Source organism: Dermochelys coriacea, chromosome 2 (genome assembly GCF_009764565.3).
Source record: "Dermochelys coriacea isolate rDerCor1 chromosome 2, rDerCor1.pri.v4, whole genome shotgun sequence".
Lineage (NCBI taxonomy): Eukaryota > Metazoa > Chordata > Testudines > Dermochelyidae > Dermochelys > Dermochelys coriacea.
The window spans coordinates 142,847,187-142,870,042 of NC_050069.1; the positions used below are offsets into that span (position 1 = coordinate 142,847,187).

The following is a 22,856-nucleotide window of genomic DNA, read 5'->3' on the forward strand; positions in this document are numbered from 1 at the left end:
TGATTTAAAGGACAGCTTACAAACCATAGTTAACAGTTCCGCAATTTCACATTTGAGTTCTTTCAGAACTCTTGGGTGAATGCCATCTGGTCCCGGTGACTTGTTACTGTTAAGTTTCTCAATTAATTCCAAAACCACCTTTAGTGACACTTCAATCTGTGACAATTCCTCAGCTTTGTCACCTACAAAAGATAGCTCAGGTTTGGGAATCTCCCTAACATCCTCAGCCACGAAGACTGAAGCAAAGAATTCATCTAGTTTCTCTGCGATGACTATCGTCTTTAAGTGCTCCTTTTGTATCTTGATCATCCAGGGGCCCCACTGGTTGTTTAGCAGGCTTCCTGCTTCTGATGTACTTAAAAAAACATTTTATTACTTTTTAAGTTTTTGGCTAGCTGTTCTTCAAACTCCTTTTTGGCTTTTCTTATTACATTTTTATATTTAATTTGGCAGTGTTTAAGCTCCTTTCTATTTACCTCACTGGGATTTGAGTTCCACTTTTTAAAAGATGCCTTTTTATCTCTCACTGCTTCTTTTACAAGGTTGTTAAGCCACGGTGACTCTTTTTTAGTTCTTTTACTGTGTTTTTTAATTTGGATATACATTTAAGTTGAGCCTCTATTATGGTGTCTTTGAAAAGCGTCCATGCAGCTTGCAGGGGATTTCACTCTAGTCACTGTACCTTTTAATTTCTGTTTAACTAACCTCCTCATTTTTGCATAGTTCTCCTTTCTGAAATTAAATGCCACAGTGTTGGGCTGTTGAGGTGTTCTTTCCACCACAGGAATGTTAAATGTTATTTTATTATGGTCACTATTTCCTGTTATAGTTACCTCTTGGACCAGATCCTGTGCTCCACTCAGGAGTAGATTGAGAGTTGCCTCTCCCCTTGTGGGTTCCTGTACCAGCTGCTCCAAGAAGCAGTCATTTAAAGTATGGAGAAATTTTGTCTCTGCATTTCGTCCTGAGGTGACATGTATCCAGGCAATATGGGGCTAATTGAAATCCCCCACTATTATCGAGTTCTTTATTTTGATAGTCTCTCTAATCTCCCTTAGCATTTCATCGTCACTATCACTGTCCTGGTCAGAAGGTCAATAATAGATCCCTACTGTTATATTCTTATTAGAGCATGGAATTGCTATTCATAGAGATTCTACAGAATATGTGGGATTCATTTTAGATTTTTATTTGATTCTACATTTTCTTTCACATATAGTGCCACTGCCCCCACCCGCCCTGTTCTGTCCTTCCGATATATTTTGTACTCCGGAATGATTGTGTTCCATTGATTGTCCTCACTCCACCAGGTTTCTCTGATGCCTATTATATCAATATCCTCCTTTAACACAGGAAATGTATCTCCACATAAGAATGAATCAGATGTCAGAATTTACCAAAACTTTTGAAAATGTAAGATGTAAGAATTTACCAGGTTGGGGGTGGGGAGCTGAGTTTTAATTTAACAAGTACTGTAAAGTTAACTAATTAAAAAAAATGAAATCAAACTTACCTTCCAGTTTTGAAAAAGCTCCAGTTTTCCCATTTGTTTCAGTCTGGAGATACATTTCCTAATCTGCATTATCAGTCTATCTAGGTGCCTGCCTGTTTGATTTTATATATACAAATAATATATAAATAATATGTAAATGTATTATTCGTATTACTGTAGTGCCTACAAGCCCTAATCATGGACCAGGACCCCAACTGTGTTAGACACCGTACAAACAGAAAACAAAGATGGATCCTACCCAAAGAGCTTACAAGCTCAGTAGAAGATAAAAGACAACAAATGGATACAGACAGGGCATACAAGGAAACAATGAGACAGCATTGGTCAACATGTTAGGCAGTGGGCTCAGTGCACCAAGTTAAGTGTTTTGTAGGCATCACGGCAAAGCAGAACTTTCAGGAGGGATTTAAAGGAAGATATTGAGATAGCTTTGTGGATGTTTACATGGAGCATCTCCCAAGTGTGCAGGGCAGCATGGGAAAAAGTACAAAGGTGCTTGTCTGAAAACTTAACAAGTGGGCAATGGAAATTGGCCTTATTGGTTGATCAGAGATGGGAGTCAACATTTCAACAGTGAAATGAGACACAATAGGTAGGGTGGGGATAGGCTGTAACTACACTGCAGTTAGACACCTATGGCGGGCCTGTGCCAGCTGACTTGGGCTGCAGGGCTGCTAAGTACTGTGTAGACATTCTGGCTTGGGCTGCAGGGTCTTACAGCCCAGGCTGAAGCAAACCCCCCCACCTGCGGAAGTGGTAGGTAAACAAACCCGTCTGGCCCACCAGGGGCTTTCCCTGAACAAGCAGCGGACCGGCTTTGAGAACCACTGCTTTAGAGTATGTCTATGTTGCATTTAAAAACCTGTTGACTTGGGCTCACAGTGCTCAGTCTAAGGAGCTGTTAAATTGCCTTCCAGTTTTCTTCTCAACTCTGTGTCTCTTGGGAAAGACAGTGAAGATTGTGTGGGACAAATGTGTAAAATATACTCAGAATAAAATAATATCTTGAGATAAAAAGACTTTTGGAGGTTTATAGTGGCCAGATACAGCAACAAACTTCACTTCCCTTAAATATCAGTAAAATAATGCAACTTATTTTCATTAAGAAAAGCAAAGCATAACTCATGTAAACTTGTGTCCATCTTTAGTGCAAAATATTTACCTAACTGAGCCAAATGCAGATTTGGTTTGTATTATGATTTTTAAAAACAAACAGTAATAAGGAACAAAGCACAAAGGCTTTTTCTTAATAAACTTTAATATTTCTTGAAGACCAGTTTATCTGGATAAAAAACACAAATTACAAGAGTGCACTACTGAAAATGCTACATGAAGCAGCACAGCAGTGCTGGCAATATGTGAGTGGTAAGACTGTTTGGAATTGTTTACCAAAGACTTCGTCCTGGATCAAATCTTGGTGGAACTCAAAGCGTTACCAGTAAATTTCCTCTTTTTGAAAAATATTTATCTTACAGAAAGTACACCACTATACACATTCAAATGTAAAACATTTGCATGTCAAAAATATTTGGGATGTGAATACTCAATTTAACTTTAAATTGACACGGACAGTGAAAATTTTTAGGCCATTTTTCCATTACTTCATTTTACTGGACAATTTCTAAGAATCACTCTGAAGTGCTCACATATTATAGTTCAAAATTACTAGAATAAAGTAATGTAAAGTACCAGTTGTTGACCTCTTGGTAGCAATAGCCCAATCCTCCTACTGCTTTACACTGATGCATTTGGCTTGTGTACATTGTCAAGGAATCTAGGCTCCTGATACCAAGATATTAATTTGGTTTAAAAAAATCCTGGACCAATACAGCTCTCAAACTTCACTGTCAAATCAAAGGCAGAGATACAGTATCTTGTATGTCCAATGTATTATATTTTATATACATATAATTAAATATGCAATGCTCAGGGAGAATGCTGAGTAGTAATTTAAGCATGTTCCTTTAGTTTTCTGATTATCACAATAAATCTCCATATATTTTTTTCCTCATACAGTCCGGAAACGGATAACTGCATCTAAGCACATGATTTAACTCTACTTAAAGCTTTGTATTATTGTTCTGTATTTTTCTTTAAAAGACATCTATGTAAAAAATCATTATCACCACTGAAAAAATTTCTATCTAAATATAAAAATATCAGAAATTGTTGAACTTGATTTTGGTGGCTCTCGTTTGGCTGCATCTTTGCAAAGAAATTAGTTCATTTTTCTTTAACTCTGTTTAATACTATGTGGATTTCTTTTTCCACAGATAACATTCTGTACATGTTCACTGAAAGTTTCTAGTGTTACTCCCTTACAAATGAAAAGGTAAAGATTTATTTTATTCGTATGTGATCTAACACAACGTTTATAGTATAATTTGCAGCTTCGGTTATAAGAAAAAAAGTTTTTCAAGGTCTTCAGTGAAAGAGCATTTCACAGCATGTTTCTTACACTATGGTCCTGTGCAAACATGTCAGCTAAGCTTCTCCTGAGTAAAAAAACTCATTAGGGAAATTTACTGTAATCATTTAAAATGCAGAGCTTTAGATATTTCAGGGAAATACTGGTTGAGAATTAGAACTGTAGTCTTCTTACATACCCCTCAATTGGCAGGTTTAAGTGCTCCTACCATTTAGCGCTATTGAATTTTGATTTAGTGCTTAGAATCATGAAATCCTGATTTCCAGTGCCAAAGAATATCACTGAGCCCCTAAAGTACTGTCTAAATAAGGAAATATTTTTCTTGACCTACCAGTAACTGTACAATATTACAAACCCAGACACATGAAAAAAAATAATCAGGCAATAGAAAATGTACAACAGCTTTGGTGTTATACAAAACAATAAAAAAGACCGACGGTAAGGTACATAGTTCATTGTGTTCTTACCACAGCCACTTCACTGCTGACTGGAAGGGTGGTTATTTCCTTTTTATATTCCCAGTGTGGCCTTCCAGCCCAAGAAAATCGTATTACTATTACTGTAATAAGAACTGTCATGAACACCATAAAATATGCTCCAATTTTTATAAAAATGACTTGCCCCTTTGCACCATTCATTTGTGGCACATTGTTTGTCAACAGAACAGCAGTCCAAAATAAAGTGACAACTCGATTTAATAAATTAATATACTTTTTTTAAAGATGTACAATGCACATTCTTTTTAATCCAAGGTTTTAGGTATCAGGATACTTCTATTTACACATTTACAGACCTCAGACAGCATGGATAACATCAGAATATGCAGGTAAAGACAAAGAACCTTAACTGCTATCTGATTGCTACAAAGAGAAGCGAAAAATAAAAACACTGCTGAGAAGATCATTGGGAAGTATGTCCAAAGATTGAAGAAAAGTCTGTGAAAAAGGACATGTAAAGGCAAAGAAAAGCTTAAGGTGTTTAATGTGACCATTCTATTCTTGCGAAGACTGAGGTGGTGGTGTTGATGTGCTTTGTTTACCAGATTTTCGCTCGTAATTCACAAGTCGTTGTCCAACAAGGTACCTGGGATTTTAAAGACAAACAGTCATTATTCAACAAAATGGTAAAATGTCATGAATGCACTTTTCTCACCCCTCTACCATCCAGCGTATTGAAAGCACTACTACTAACGTAGCCTCCTCCTGTCATTCCAGCCAAAGTTTGTTACTCCACACTTGAACCTCCTCACTGGCTTCCTTCCTTCCTTCTACTTAAATTCAGGTTCTTAGTTCGTACCTTCTTGGCAGGGCAGGATTAATCACAGGCATTATTGGTCTGTGTCCAAGGACCCAAGTCCTGATTAAAATGAAAACAGATTCTGAGGTAAAGAAATATTTCTACCCTTTGTAGTTGGGTTACATTTTCAAATTCTTCTTCACAACAGCTGCCTGAGGGCAGATCTACACTTAAAACATTGCATCAGTAGGGATGCAGATGCGCCACTGTAGTGCTTCAGTGAAGATGCTACACAGATGAGAGCACTTCTACCATCAGCATAGTTAATCCACCTCCTTGAGAGGCAGTAGTTATTGACCTTGGCACAATGCAATTTCTTTCTAGCACTGCCCTCCTGCCAAATCGCTCCTTACATTCTTCTTAATCCTGTCACACTACTGCTTTTTGCACTCAGTTTCATGCCTTTTTAAATGTTAATTCCCAAGCTCAGAAGGCACCCCCCTTCTACTAATTTTTCCTCAGAACCCATTTTCTTCAGGAACCAATCTGTCATTCTCTTCCTCAGTCTTTTCTCATGTTCCTTTTTCTAAACTGTCACCTTTTGTCACGTGCCCTTATTTTACTTCACATAAACAGCATAAGCCACATTCCCTGTTGCAGTTCTGTGCTATATCAACGATTTAAGTCAACAAGGTTAAGTTTAAAGAACTAATTTTGCACTATCTTGTATGCATATGCTTTATTTTGTAAATTACTTCAAAATCTGATTGCTTAAGTTCCCCTTTTCTACAAGGTTACTTACAGAGAGGAAATGTGTACTGCTCTTCAGTCAAGTACAGAAGAGTAGCTAAATTTTTAATAAAGTGGAAGAGTATCAAATTGAAAGCCTTGTAGGGCAAAACAGTCTGCTTATTACAGTACAAATGCAGCACGGGCTGTACTTTCCCATGCTGTGCTACCACTGTGCGTCACCACAGTGCTGCAAGTGCCACATCTAGTGGTGAGATGTTTGCTCACTCATTTCACTTATCCAATCTTTGGCTTCTCTAGTGATGATGTTAATAAGGGAGCAATTTAGGTTTAGTTTTGTAAAGCACATACATCTACTAGGGGGAAAAAAAACCCATACTATAGGTGTCCTTAAACCTCCAACTGCCACACGCTGGGACTGGACGACAAGAGATGGATCACTTGGAATTGCCTTGTTCTGATAATTCCCTCTGAAGCACCTGGCACTGGCCATATCAAAAGACAGAATACTGGTCTTAATGGACAGCTGATCTGACCCAGTATGGCTGTTCTCATGAACCAAAATCATCAAGAGCGGTTACATTTTAGTGACTTTTCACTGCTACCAAATACCAGCGGAGGCCATATTTGAACTGGTAACCTGAAATCCATTGCAAGTTTCTTTAGCCATCCAGTCCCTTAGTAACAATATTTTATTGAGGTACTTTATTGTGAAGGAATCTTTCACTTTTATTAGGAACTTACACACATTGAGATTTTTCAGCTAAATGTTTAATTCCCCAGTATTTCTTCAACATGTTGCATTGAGAAAAATTAGTACACAGCAAATATCATTTGTCCAAATATATTAAAGCAAATATGCTTTCTAATTATATATAATTGGTGCCAAGGATGTGCATGAAGAATGTGCCCATTCCATCATGTGACACAGTAATGAAATGGTGTACAGTGTTACATCATTTCTGAACTCAAAAGAGGTCTGATCTCACTTGTCACAATTTAAGAAAAATTTCCAGCTACAGGGCAGGTGATGTGTACGTACTTGTCATTTTTAATATGTTCATAAAGGCGCTTGAACTGGCGGACCTGGAAGGACAGGATCCCCAACAAAACCACCACCATGAGTAGGAAAGGATAAATTCGGCGCTGTACTAAATTTTGCATTTCAGCAGTAACACCTGCAAAATATATATAGTTAGATCCATGTATATCCATTACATCTTGCAGTATCCAACAGCACTATCGAACAGAACATGCACTTTTCTCCCCCTCTCCCCCAGTGAAGTACCACAAGTAAGGCTAAATATTAGCATGAAATATGCATTTTTAAATACTGTGTATTAAATGAATCATAATTGAGGAAAATAAACTAATTTGCCTACCCTTGTAAACAAGCATACCTTCAGTTCTATTACTAGTAAGTATCTAGTTTTACCTCCACTTCCTCATTTAACTGAAATCATGAGTTTGTGAACATAGCCTGTACATGCTCATTTATGTTACACATTTATTGGAGAGTAGGCAAACATGTCCAGAATTTTAAGAGATCCAACATAACAACTGGGCACTGGGGGCTGAAGTTGTAAGCATCGTGAAAACTCAAGTTGCAAAACCAAACAGTGAGCAGGAGTCCTGTTTGCTTACTAACATATATATAGTTTCAGATATGATGAGATGTTCACCTACACTCATGTAAGAGGTGAATGATCAACTGGTACAATTACTGGACTCCCTATTATCCATAACTGCCTCACATATAAAAAGCTTATCAACAACAAACACGTGGTAACCAAAACAGATGTTCCATCAAAACTTTGAATTCCTTATGTTTCTGCTGAAATTTGCACAATTATCTATTTGTGCCTTAGTAAATTTAGTTACTGTTCTAGAAAGGTGGTGGAAATAGTCCACATCTATGGAACTCATATTTAAACAGAACTCAAGTTCAGAAACATTTTAACAACTTTAATGTACTGATAACAATACAAAACAAAATACATTAGCTTCACCTACTCTAGTCTTTCCTTTGCACCCTCTCTGAGAATTAACTCTTTAACTCAACTCAATAAGCTTTTAATATGATAGAACATATGTCCACCTACACTAACAGGTGTAATGCCTCAATGATATTTGACAACCAGGGGTGTCAACTACCACCCCACAGTGGAAGTCATACGTATTATCATTAAACAATTATAATCCATATTCAATGGGAACCACATCCTGAAAGAAATTTTTCCTGAACCCCCACTTCTGCCCTTCAAACAACCCCCAACTTCTTCAAGCTCATCATCAGAAGCAAACTATCCTCAGACCAGAGCACACCACTCAAAGCAGCACCAGATCCTGGAGAACAACAGATGCAAAACCTGTAGACCTAACTCCACTGCTACAATGATCAATATCCCGCACAACACACTTTTCAAAATCCATGGGTCCTACACATGCTTATCGCAACAGGTGGTGCATCCAATGTACAAAATGACCCAACAATGACTATGTGGGTGAAACCAGACAATCACTAGCTCTCTAATAAGCTCACACAGAAAATGATAAAAGACGAAAACACCATATCATCTGTGGGTGACTTCTTTTCACAAAGCAATCACTATACCTGACCTCTCAGTTATCATCCTCAATGGAAACCGCCACAATATTTTCAAAAAATGAGCCTGGGAGCTTGAATTCATAGCTTTGCTAGACACTAAAATCATGGACCGAACAGACACACTGGACTATGACTTATTGCGGGGGGGGAGGGATAGCTCAGTGGTTTGAGCATTGGCCTGCTAAAGTCAGGGTTGTGAGTTCAATTCTTGAGGGGGCCATTTAGGGATCTGGGGCAAAAATTGGGGATTAGTCCTGCTTTGAGCAGAGGGTTGGACTAAATGACCTCCTGAGGTCCTCTACAACCCTGATATTCCATGATTCTACAACAATATATATATATAATTCACTTAGCTCCCTCCTCCCCCAGCTCTTCTTCCCTCAAATGACTGGAGAGATGTTAACTGGCCACTTCACCTTGAATGGCCCCCTGAAATGGAGTGTTAATTACTTATGCTAAACGATCTATCTTATCTTGTATTTAACTGTGACATACTGAGTACATTTCCTAGACCTGAAGAGCTCTGTGTAAGCTTATCTCTCTCACCTACAGAAGTTGGTTCAATAGAAGATATTACCTCACCCATCTAGTCTCTCTAATATCTCATTTAAAACATTTATATTCAATGTATCAAAGACATTAAACAAAATGCATGGTGACATCACTATTTAAGCATTTAAATTTGCTAGTTAACACTGATGCTGTACTGTATTTCCTTGATTACATCTAAGGCTATGTCTACACTAGAGAGCGATGCAGGTGTGCTGCTGTAAGATCTCTTGTGTAGTCACTCTCTCCCATCGACATTATTAATTCACGCCCAATGAGCACTGGTTGCTATGTCAGCGAGAGAAGTATCCCACCAACACAGTGCTGTGCACACTAGCGCTTATGCCCGCGTAATTTATGTCACTTGGAGGTGGAATATTCACACCCCTGAGCGACATAAATTTTGCTGACAGAGGTGGTAGTGTAGACATAACCCCTCTTAGGCACAATGGCCAGATAATGAAACAAATACCTATAATTTATACTTACCTAACAAAGGAACAACACCAGAAGCTATGATATAAGGTACACAAAGGGAAAGTAATAGAACAGAGATTACAGGAGTTGCCAGTTTTCGAATGATAAAATGTAAATCGATATTACGAATTCCATTTGCATAAACCTAAGAAGAAAGACAAAACAATCAGGAAGAGTGAATCAGAAAATCGCTACAGGTTTTGGTAAATAAAAGTGTTTTACATAATTCAAGTGTTTCTTTGATAGTACTTCAATATTTTCCTTAAACATACCTAGTTAAATAACTGTGGTGACACCGTCACAAGTTATCACAGACTTAGCACTTGTCTGCACTTGAAATGCTACACCAAGGGTTAGGTTGGCTTAACTACACTGCTCAGGTGTCTGGATTTTTCACACCCCTGAGTGGTGTAGTTGGGTCAACCTAGCTTTTTAGTGTAGACCAGGCATAAGAAAGGCTGTTTTTCAGTTGGAGAAATGGCTATGACTGTAGAAAAAATACCACAAAAAGAAAAGCAGTACTTGTGGCACCTTAGAGACTAACAAATTTATTAGAGCATAAGCTTTCGTGAGCTACAGCTCACTTCATCGGATGCATTTGGTGGAAAAAACAGAGGAGAGATTTATATACACACACACAGAGAACATGAAACAATGGGTTTATCATACACACTGTAAGGAGAGTGATCACTTAAGATAAGCCATCACCAACAGCAGGGGGGGGAAGGAGGAAAACCTTTCATGGTGACAAGCAGGTAGGCTAATTCCAGCAGTTAACAAGAATATCAGAGGAACAGTGGGGGGTGGGGTGGGAGGGAGAAATACCATGGGGAAATAGTTTTACTTTGTGTAATGACTCATCCATTCCCAGTCTCTATTCAAGCCTAAGTTAATTGTATCCAGTTTGCAAATTAATTCCAATTCAGCAGTCTCTTGTTGGAGTCTGTTTTGGAAGCTTTTTTGTTGAAGTATAGCCACTCTTAGGTCTGTGATCGAGTGACCAGAGAGATTGAAGTGTTCTCCAACTGGTTTTTGAATGTTATAATTCTTGACGTCTGATTTGTGTCCATTCATTCTTTTACGTAGAGACTGTCCAGTTTGGCCAATGTACATGGCAGAGGGGCATTGCTGGCACATGATGGCATATATCACATTGGTAGATGCGCAGGTGAACGAGCCTCTGATAGTGTGGCTGATGTGATTAGGCCCTGTGATGGTATCCCCTGAATAGATATGTGGACAGAGTTGGCAACGGGCTTTGTTGCAAGGATAGGTTCCTGGGTTAGTGGTTCTGTTGTGTGGTGTGTGGTTGCTGGTGAGTATTTGCTTCAGATTGGGGGGCTGTCTACAGACTAACACGGCTGCTACTCTGAAATTTATTTGAGCATCAGCTTTCGTGAGCATCCGATGAAGTGAGCTGTAGCTCACGAAAGCTTATGCTCTAATAAATTTGTTAGTCTCTAAGATGCCACAAGTACTCCTTTCCTATAGCTGTGATACTGACACTACAAAATTCTTAAAACACCGTTTTATTTTGAAAAGTGACTATGTAAAAATGGCATTTTCTTGTACAACAGTTACTCTCTTTAAGCATATAGCTGCTTAACTTTACTAAAATAAATGTTTACTACTTTGTATTCCTTGTTAACACTGCAGAGCCAGCAGCTATGGAAGAAAGTAAGATTCTATTCCACCATTAATAAAACAGAATATTATTTTACCTTAGATTATCTTTTTGGGACATACAGAATCTCTTTACTATGTGTTTCTACAGCATCCAGTTCAATGAGGTCCCAATCCTGATTATAACAGCAAGTCACTACTGCATTGAACTGCTGTAAAATGACTACTACTCATGATTTGTGAGCCAGAAGTAATACAGGCTGACCCTCAGTTTCCAAGGTGAGTTGACAAGGTTGGCATTTAGAAAGACCATCTATTTGCTTATAAATTGAACAGATATGATCTAGGATTATTAAGATAAACAGAACCTCACACGTATTATTTTTAAACAGATCATAGAATAATTAGGGTTGGAAGGGACCTCAGGAGGTCATCTAGTCTAACCCCCTGCTCAAAGCAGGACCAATCCTAACTAAATCATCCCAGCCAGAGTTCTGTCAAGCCGGGCCTTAAAAACCTCTAAAGATGGAGATTCCACCACCTCCCTAGGTAACCCATTCCAGTGCTTCACCACCCTCCTAGTGAAATAGTTTTTCCTAATATCAAACATAGACTTCCCCAATTGCAACTTGAGACCATTGCTCCTTGTTCTGTCATCTGTCACTACTGAGAACAGCCTAGCGCCATCCTCTTTGGAACCCCACTTCAGGTAGTTGAAGGCTGCTATCAAATTTCCCCTCACTCTTCTTCTGCAGATTAAATAAGCCCAGTTCCCTCAGCCTCTCCTCATAAATCATGTGCCCCAGCCCCCTAATCATTTTAGTTGTCCTCCGCTGGACTCTCCAATTTGTCCACATCCTTTTCTGAAGTGGGGGGCCCAAAACTGTATGCAATACGCCTCCATATGTGGCCTACAACTACACTTTAAAGGCTGGACCTCAAATTAGGTAGTTTATACCCATGGGCACAGCACGGCAGGCAATTTGCATGTACATACAAAGCCATGTACTCCAGAATTCAACTTCACAGACCAACTACACAAATAAAATAGATTTAGTAGATTACAGACTTAAAGTCATAAACAAGAACCTTTAGCAAGAAGTCTCCATGTACAGTGTTTGCACAGCTGGCAGACAATCAGTTAAGATTGAATGAATGACTTTAATTGTGTACTTCCATGCATTATAATTTCCAAATTTAACCTTAACTTTAAATTTCCTAGCTAATATTAAAAAAAAAAATATCAAAAAACTTTTTAAAGACTACTCTACTCTCAAAGATTTTTTCCACATAGCTAATTTTTATTTACAGCCCGGAATCCCAGTTAACAAAATTTTGTGCCCAATAATATCTAAATCAAAAGGCAGATACTCAAGGACCAGGTGTTAAAAAAGAAAAGTTATGATTAATGAGAAAAATGAGCACCAAGAAATAAGACTTGAGAAATATTTGGAGGCAAAACACTGCAGGACATAACCAGGTATTATGGTATAATATTAACTCAAATGTAGTGGGGGGTGGCCATACATGGCTTTTGAAATAGGAGTTACCAATTTTAGGTTCAGGTCCTTCCTTGTTTTTGTTCTTTTTTTATCCTTAACTTATATTTTAATGCACTCTAATAAAGAAAAAAAACGTTACTTTCTTACCTGTTCGATAACTGTTTTCAACCACCATTGTGGGCCCATCAGAGTTATGGCAGCAATTATTTTGGCATGAAGAACTCCAAGAGCCCAGTCCTAATTTTATAAAAGTGAACATAATAGTAAAAGTAAACTGTTATTATTTTCTAAATGTGTCTTGACCAGCCAAAAATTTATTACAGCAAATCTCTAATATCAAAATTACTTAAAATCATCAGAAAATTGCTTTTTTATTTTCAAAATGGAGTAGTTTAAAGATGGCATCTTTTGCAAACTCATAAGAAAAAAAAGACACTGCGAGGCTTGACTGCTTGTAAAAAGCTTTGAGATTTATGTACGAAAGACATATATAGAAGTCCTAGCTGTTATTAAACCAATGACAAAAAAATAATATAAACATTACACTCTCAGTACACTCCTGACCTGGACAGGTAAGGTAGTTAAGATTTTTATTTCTAATTTAGTTTTATTTTGGTTTGCAAGACATCTACCGTAGAACCTCAGAGTTATGAACTGACTGGTCAACCACACACCTCATTTGGAACCAGTTGCAATCAGGCATCAAGAGAGTGAGCGAGACACACACACGCGCACACACACACACACACACACACACACACACACAAAAGAAAACAGTACAGTACTGTGTTAAACAAACAAAAAAATAAAGGGAAAGTTTAAAAAGATTTGACAAGGTAAGGAAATTGTTTCTTTGCTTGTTTCATTTAAATTAAGATGGTTTAAAGCAGCATTTTTCTTCTGCATAGTAAAGTTTCAAAGCTGTACTAAGTCAGTGCTCAGGTGTAAACTTCGGAAAGAATCATAACGTTTAGATCAGAGTTAAAAAAATTTCAGAGTTATGAACAACCTCCATTCCTGAGGTATTCATAACTCTGAGGGTCTACAGTATTTCTTGGAGAATGGAAGGCACTGAAATATCAAAGTACTGAAGCAATTCAGAGATTGTAAATATCCGGCCCATTCACAAGGACAGACGTGATGCATGCCCAGATGAGTGAAAGAAATCAATACCCTTTATATGTAGATGACAGGTTTTCCAGCTGAAAAGTTGGTGTTTTATCTATGTTGCAGCTCTCAACTAGGGGGGTTCACAGGAAACAAACAACAGATTTTTAGGGGGATTTTAAGTGTAGGTTAGATTTTAGGCCGATCGCTCATGGAATGTCTTTCTATAAAGGTGGCCCACAAACAAAAACAATGGGGTTGTTTGTTTGTTTGTTTATACACATAATAAAAATCAAAAAAGGTTCTTTCAAAATCTTTATACATTAGAAATTCAGTTCTTGTATACCTTATTTTATTTGAAATGCACTATGGACAGCTACAGAACTGTTAGGATTGACTCATTACAGATTAGGAAGACTTGAACAGCCCCAGACAAGTGTCTCCTCTTGGCCCCTCAGCAAACTGCTATGGGGGATCCAACCACTGACTTTGCAGGTGTTTGTTCAGGCTCCAGAGGATTAAGAGTCCAGGCACTGCCACTGTCTTGAGGTCCACAGGTATACTTTCAGGGTACAGCTCCTCTGTCTAGTACATCATCCTGAGAGCTTAGACCACACGACCCCCTGCCTTGCCCCTAGAACAAGTACTGATCCCTCAGGCTTCCCCCATAGCTTAAATACCCCCTCCTCCAGAGCTCCACACAGTGTCTTATAGTTTACCTCTTCAAGGGAGCACGTGGTAGGTGTAAACAGAGACCAGAATTCTTCAGTCGACCTAGCTACTGCCTCTCAGGGAGATGGATTACCTACACTGATGGAAGAGATTCTCCTGTCAGCACAGGTAATGTCTACACTGAATCAGCTGTGCCACCATAGCGTTATGTGTACTTTGCATAAAATTTTAAGCCACCAGAGCTCTCTAACAGCATGAGAAAGAAACAGATCTATACAAAAATAAACCTATGACCGAATGCACCACTGTATTCACACCCTACACATTCATGTAATAATCTTTGTACAAAATATGCCTTGTGAGGTATCATCTGAAAACTAAAAACGTACTGGTCAATAATATCATGGTGAAATGTACATAGCAACATTACATGTAAAGTTATGAATTCACCCTCTATGATGTTGGTAGCACATGTTCAAACCCACACAACCCTGACTAGGCAAGAGTGGTTAAACAGGTTTATCTTATTCAAAGGAATGTGTGTTTACCATAATTTACATAAAAGTAGTAAACAGGGTTCTTGAGACAGACAAGGCAAATCTGTATTTCAGCATACTCGGGGAGAAGAGCGAGCATGGGGCCACTTCCGCGTGGCCTTCTTTATTGTTTGAATAAACTTTGCTTTGAGAAGTAATCCTCAGAAGAATCCACTTCAAAGGGGGACTGGACTATAAAAGTGAGGGGCAAAAAATCCCCCCTCCTTCTCTCACATACCTAAGAATACAAAGGAACAGCTCTTTGGAGTTTGGGGACAGATCCTGACTTTAGCACTGTTGTTGGGAATGTGTAGTAAAGATTATACCTTGAATCAAGACTAGTTTGTCAAGTTTTAGCTACTAGGCAGTGTTAGATCTTTAGTTCTCTTGTAACCATTTCTGACTTTGTAATACCTTGTATTTGTCCTCACCTAAAATCTCTTTTTGTTGTTAAATAAATTAGTATTATTCTTTAAAACTAATCCAGTGTGGTTGAACTGAACTGTTTGAATAAACTCCAATTAAAGCAGCAAACTGTTGCATATTGACCCGTTACTGGGCCAAGGAACCTATAATATCTGAATTGCCCAGGAGAGGGCTGGACAGTGCAGAACACACATTTCTGAGAAAATTCAGGACTGGGAGTATGTTGGGGTCACCCTGTAAGTCAACAACCAAGGCTACTGGGAACCAGAGTGTTACTGAAGTGTTGCTGACAGGTTGCTGGAATCAGAGTTACAGTAATTCCACACTTAACGTCCTCTTGCTTAACGTTGTTTTGATCTTGCATCCCTGCTCAATTACAGTACATGCTCCATTTAAAGTTGTGCAATGCTTTGCTATAACGTCGGTTGGCTGCCAGCTTTGTCCACAACTGACAGCCCCCCACATCAGCGCCTCCCACCCACCGGCAGACCTGCAGATCAGCACCTTCCCTCTCTTCCCCCAGCCTCCTGCCCGCAGCAATCAGCTGGTTTGCGGCATTCAAGAGGGAGGGAGGAGGAGCGAGGACTTGGCACGCAGGCTCCCCTTCCCTCCCCTGCCTCTTGAATGCCGCAAACCAGCTGATTGCCGCGGGCAAGAGGGAGGGAGGGGGGCGGAGGGAGGATGCGGTGCACCTCCCCCTTCCCTCCCCTGCCTCCTGCCTGCGGAAGGAGCAAGGACGCAGCATGTGGACTAAAGGGGGAAGAGGGGGGGAAAGAGAGGCAGGTTAAGGGTGGGGGCTTGGGGAAAGGGGTGGAGCGGGCAGGCCGAGGGTTGAGCCCCCCGCCCCTGGTGCTTGCAGAGTAGAGGAAGCTGCCGTCGCTGCTGCGCAACATGCTTCTTCTAGCTTACAGCACCTTCAGCCTCCTTGCCTGCCTCATTGTCTCCAGCGCCAGTGGGCTATGCCTGTGTGGGGTAACGCAGGGGCACCTTCCAACTATAGTACTGTACTGTACTGTATAGTATGGCAAAAAAATTTTCCCTGGAACCTAACCCCTCCTATTTACATTCATTCTTATGGGGAAATTGGATTTGCTTAACATCGTTTCTCTTAAAGTCGCATTTTTCAGGAACATAACTACAACGTTAAGTGAAGAGTTACTGTACTGGACCAGGGCTGTGGCTATACATATTCAGGGTGTGACCTGCATGCTGGCAGGCTGATTGAGAGCGACCCAAGTTAGGAGCTATAGCAACAAAGCATTCTGAGGCATCAAAGTTTGCAGGGCAAGCGGTAACACGACCCCTCACTGGTCTGGATTGCACGCCAGAATGTGACGAGTGGTGTAGTCGAAACAGGATTTATACAAAGACTGGTATTTTAATGGAGATTTACATTAGGATGATCCGAGGAATGGAAAACTTGTCTTATGAAAGGAGACTCAAGGAGCTTGGATTGTTTAGCCTAACTAAAAGAAGGCTGAGGGAAGATATGATTGCTCTCTATAAATATATCAGAGGGATAAATATCGGAGAGGGAGAGGAATTATTTAAGCTCAGTACCAATGTGGACACAAGAACAAATGGATATAAACTGGCCACCAGGAAGTGGAATTGAAATTAGACGAAGGTTTCTAACCATTAGAGGAGTGAAGTTTTGGAATAGCCTTCCAAGGGAAGCAGGGGGGCAAAAAATCTATCTGGCTTTAAGATTAAACTCGATAAGTTTATGGAGGAGATGGTATGATGGGATAACGGGATTTTGGTAATTAACTGATCTTTAAATATTCATGGTAAATATGGCCTGTGATGGGATATTAGATGGGTCGGATCTGAGTTACCCAGGAAAGAATTTTCTGTAGTATCTGGCTGGTGAATCTTGCCCATATGCTCAGGGTTTAGCTGATTGCCATATTTGGGGTCGGGAAGGAATTTTCCTCCAGGGCAGATTGGAAGAGGCCCTGGAGGTTTTTCACCTTCCTCTGTAGCATGGGGCATGGGTCACTTGCTGGAGGATTCTCTGCTCCTTAAAGTCTTTAAACCACGATTTGAGGACTTCAATAGCTCAGACATAGGTGGGGTTTTTCGCAGGAGTGGGTGGATGAGATTCTTTGGCCTGAGTTGTGCAGGAGGTCAGACTAGATGATGAGAATGGTCCCTTCTGACCTTAGTATCTATGTACTTTAAGCACTAGTGTAACAGTTTTAAGTGAGTCTCAATGTGGTGGCTGGGAACAATAAAGAGAGGTTAGCATTTTTTATTTTCTGTTTGTTTATTTTGGGTAAGAGAAACAGAACAATAGTAAAGAATAAACATGAGCACCAGAGAAGCAACTATAAAGCTAGAGCTGGCTAGGTCAGAGAAAGAACAAAAAGACAGAGCGTGAACACCAAAAGTGGTGCACAGACATGAAAGCCAAGGAGAGGAAGGCAGAAATGCAGCAACGAGCCATGTAACTGAAACACAAAGAAGCCCTAGAAAAGGAGAAGAGAATAATCTGGACATGATGGCAAGACATGGATAGATCCCCAGGCATTCCCTTCATCCAAGGAACATTCAGCTGAGTATGACAACATTCAGTATGCGCAGAGCATACAAGGAAACAGACTGAAGATGAATATCTTCGCACTTTTGAATAGCTATGTGAGATTCGTAAGACAAGAAAGTCCTCACTCTGATTGCAAAACTCTCTGGTAAAGCTTTAAATATATTTAATGAAATGCCCATTGGAGAGGCTTTGAAATATCATGAATTTTAAAAAGCTGTTTTGCACAGGTTTCAAATTACTCTTGAAGTGTATAGGCTGCAATTTAGGAAACTCAGGAAACGTGCTGGCATGAGTGAAGTGAGTATGCCTATACAATGTGTGATCTAATGAGAAAACAGGTAAAGGGAAAGTGAGCTAAGAACTGTGACTAACTGTTTGATCTCTCTGCTCAAGACCATTTCCTAAGCAACTCTTCTGAGAAGGTCAGACATGCAATATGGAATAAATCTTTACATTCTGTACAGGAAATTGCCATCCTGGCTGATTCCTTTGTGCAAAGGTCAGATGTCTAATGAGTGCAAGACATAGAATGAGGGTCACAAAACTAGGGTAAAGGGACCCCACCCCAGGTAGGAAATAGTGAGGTTCGGGGCCCAGGCATTCACCTCCCCAGAATCATTCCCCTCCTAGAAATCCCCATCACAGACCTCCAGGGCAGGAAATGGTCCAAGAAGGTGCTTCCAGTGTAACTCCACTGAGCACCTGAGAAATCAATGCCCTAAATTAAAAGAAACTAAGACCAAATCCTGACCAGCCCAGATTAATGCAGCTGTCCTTAACACAGGACCCCAAGAAGTACCTGCAGCTCCTCTGATGAATTTTGAGAGATCTGACCCTGCAGATGTAGACCTGGAATTTATTAAAGTTGCCAAAATGAATGGCAAAGAATGCATAGGGTGGAGACATACTGGTGCCCAGATCTCTCTGCTCAGGGAAAGCGTGGTCCAAAGGACTGACCTGTTGTCTGGCCAGGACGTAGAGCTTCTGGCACTAGGGAAACACAAAATTCTTGTGCCTCTGGCTTGAGTTCATTTGGAATGGGAAGGTTTAAAGACTGACTATCTAAAGATAGTATATGCATGGAAATGCTTGTGAGGAATGATATTTTGCATATGACTAAGGCTGTGAACATTGTAACCCATAGTAAAAGGGAATATTGTGCTGGGATTCCAGGAGGAAATTATAAAGACTCAGAAACTGCTAAGGGGAGAGAGGAAGGTCCCTCCAGCTCCACTGCAGCAGAAGAAATCAGCATGTTTCCTGGTGCGGGAGGGGCCAAGGCCAGCTCCTCTATGGCAGAGGAAAGACACATGCCCTCAAGGGGAGGAATTAACCCAGCTTACTGAAGAAGCTGTCGCAGTTGTCAGCTGTCAACGTTTTGCAGATGGACAAATGGCAGACTGAACTCTAGAATGAATAAGGGAATACGTCTTAGAGGGAGCCCCAGTAAGGGGAAATGGGGAGAGGTTTTTTGAAGAGGCAGAGGGACAGCCAGTAACTGAACACATACAAAAGTTAAGAAAAGAGTTAAAAGAAACAGATATGGTTCAGACTAAACTCACGGTCAGTCAGTCCAAACAAAAGGCATGGTATGACCAACATACTTCTAAATGATCTTTTGAAATAGAGAACATGGTGTTAGTATTAAGCCCTGTGAAAAAAATGCAAAATTCTTGGGAAGGACCTTTTGAGGTGATAGAAGAGGTGAAGGAAGATACACATGTTAACAGGCCTCATGGTAATCCTGTCCCACATTGTACATGTAAACAAACTTAAAGCTTATCACAGCATGGAAGCCATGGTAAACATTGTTGGCTAGAAGGGGAAACAGAGACACACCTGAATGCCAAAGTAACTCATCTTTGGAATGCATCAATATTTGCAGTGAGTTAATGCTAGCTGAAAAGCCATTATGAAAAGTGTTATCTGTGCTGCAAGAACACAGACAAGTGTTTTCTAGCAAGCCAGGGAAAACTCTGTTGCTGACTCATAAAATCATTACTGAAGGATCACAGCTATCTCCCAGCAGGGCCTACCATACCACTGGCAAGGTACAAGAGCAAATTCAAATAGTAATACAAAGCATGCTGGACATGGAAGTCCAGCTCTTCGGTGTCACTTGTGATGTTGGTCCTTAAGAAAGACAACACTGTAAAGTTTTGTATTGATTATAGCAAACTCAGTGCTATCAGTGTGCCAGACTCTTATCCCACAGCTAAAACTGATGATATGCTGGATATTTTAAGCAAAGCTTAATATCTCAATTCTTTTTATTTAGTTAAGGGGTATAGGCAAATTCCTTTAGATGATGATGCACAGAAAAAAAAATCTGCTTTAATTAATGATATGGGGCTGTATGAATTCAAAGTGTTACCATTTGGGTTAGTTAATGCAGGAGTCACTTTTCAGAGGCTGGTCAACTGAGTGTTAAATGGATTACAGGACCTTACAGGGGCCTATGTCAACAATACAGAAGCGTTTAGTAACACTTGGGCTGATCACAGCAAAGCACAATATGGCACCCAAGGTTGCAGGGCAAGCAGTGACAACTGCTCGCTGGTCTGGATTGCACCCTGGAATGCAATAAAAGCCTACCTGCATTTCTCTGCTTTCTTTGGGCTAGGGTCAGAGTTGTCTGGGCCATCCATGGTCCTTCTATCACAGTGTATGCTTAAGTTCTGAAACATGGAGCCTTCTCTGTCCACTTGGCTACTCTGACCTTGGATGGCCCATCCTCTTACCCTCTGCTGCCAAACTTCTTGTCTCTCTCATTGAGGCCCCCAGCCATTATAACCTCTTGCTCGGTGATCTCCATCTTTTTGTCCTGGCTTGGGAATTTCCATTCTCTCAACCTGCTGTTGAGAGGAATGGAAAGAACTGGTTTCCCTAAGATGTAGTTACTTTTTTGTAAGGCCTATTCAGGTGCTGATAGTTCTTAATGATTAGCTATTGTCCCTGGTCTGGGGTACATGCTTAAAGGCTTGAAAGCAATGAGAGAGGCATTCATGATACAACAATTTTCAAAATAACTTTGGAACATCATAATATCAACTAGAATTCCTAGGTAATACATACGCTCCTCAAATCACCACAAAGTCATCACAGATCATAAAATGGCAAACTTGTATTCAGATTTTTTAAAACAGTTTTTGTTAATACCTATTTACCTATAATACCTAGAGCTGGTCAAAGAACGAAAGCCTATTTTCATAAAAATTTCAAAATTGTTTTCATTTTAAAAAGTGTTAGTTTTTAATTCCCCCCGCCCCCACACTCTGATAAACACATACCCCAAAATGGTTATCAAACTTTTTCGTTTTAACAGAAAACATTTTTTTTTGATAAAAGAAAAATGTCAATAATCCTAAAAAGAGTTTTCAATAATTTTTTAAAAAACACATGGAAAAGAGGCACTTTTTTGCAAGGAAAATTTGACAACATTGATACTTTTTACAACAAAAATGTAAGTTTTATAAAAAAGGTCATCACTGACAAAAAAACCTATTTCAGGAAATTTCAAACACTGTATAGTACAGCTAGAAGAAAGATTAAGATCTTAAGAGTCAACTTCTACGGCAATCTTAACTACAGAGTCACTATATGGTGCATCCATAATCCAATCTTTTCAGGAAGCTTTGTTAACAAGATTAATGAAAGATTTTATTACATTTAATTCCAGACTTCTGAGTGTTTCCCTAGTTCATATTTGTTTGGAACTGAGACAGCATTTCTGGATAATCTATTTCAGTCGAAATTCTTTGTTCTTGTCATTCCCATTGTTACGTAACGATAGTTTTATGAATAATCATGATCAGACTTGTATAACTTATTAGTAATAACAACGTACATTATAAAGACAACTCCACAGTGGCGGACAAATACAAAGATACTATGCGAGATTCAATATGTAAATTAAGTTGTCTCTTTCAAATTGAGACTGTTTTACACACCTAATTATTGTAAGTAAATAAAAACTTGTTTGCATAGAAGTTAGAGATTCACCATCTCAGAATACTTTTTGTTACTTGGTAGATACAGCTTTTACATGGTATCTTATACTGTGGTTAAAGGAGCTTATTCAAAGTTCAGTTTGGATGAAACAAACAACTAGTTGTCACTTACCGCCCATAGTAACTCCACGTACTGTATCAACCCCTTAGAGGATCTTTGCCCTCCTTTCCTAGGTCATCTTAAAATTGCGAGTCGAATCCAATTAGCAAGGAAATTCAGAGTTAATATGGATAATCTGGGTCAACAGTTCCTCCTTATGTGACTTTACACAGGTAGGAGGCGAATGACCATTACTATTTTCAAGTACCTAGACCAGGGGAATGGGCAGCATTAAGTTAGCATAAGGCCACAGAAATCCACTAAACCCTTTGGTGGGCCATTTTTTTCTTAATGGCTACATATTATATAACTCAGAGATGTTTGCTACAATACAGCATGTTAATATACAATCACCATGGATTAACAGTGTAAAACAGAAGTGTTCTTAAATATAAAAACCGGTTACTCACCTCTCATAACTGTTGTTCTTCGAGATGTGCTGCACATGTCCATTCCAACAAGTGTGCGCACGCGCCACATGCACGATTGCTGGAAGCTTTTCCCTAGCGGTACCTGTAAGGTCAGCAGTGGAGACCCCTAGAGTGGCGCCCTCATGGCAATGTATATATGACCCTGCTGACTCGCAGCCCGTTCAGTTCCTTCTTGCCAGACAGTGACATTCTGACAGTGGGGAGGTGGGCGGGCTCTGGAATGGACATGAGCAACACATCTCGAAGAACAGTTACAAGAGGTGAGTAACCGTTTTTCTTTCTTCGAGTGATTGCTCATGTGCATTCCACTAAGTGACCCCAGAGGACGAGTCGGAGTTCACCT

The 22,856-nt window shown here is 39.7% G+C and overlaps 1 protein-coding gene across 1 annotated transcript in view; it reads right to left on the reverse strand.

The window, feature by feature from the left end:
* Window positions 1–2,753: 2,753 nt before the first annotated feature.
* Window positions 2,754–22,856, reverse strand: part of MARCHF6 (membrane associated ring-CH-type finger 6) — a 125,734-nt gene continuing 105,631 nt past the window's right edge. Inside the window, exons 23-26 of the mRNA XM_038388762.2 lie at window positions 12,834–12,923; window positions 9,574–9,706; window positions 6,970–7,105; window positions 2,754–5,024 (exon numbers count right to left, since the gene is read on the reverse strand). Of these exons, the coding sequence (XP_038244690.1) occupies window positions 4,934–5,024; window positions 6,970–7,105; window positions 9,574–9,706; window positions 12,834–12,923 (450 nt within the window). The 3' untranslated portion in view covers window positions 2,754–4,933. The remainder of the gene's footprint in view (window positions 5,025–6,969; window positions 7,106–9,573; window positions 9,707–12,833; window positions 12,924–22,856) is intronic.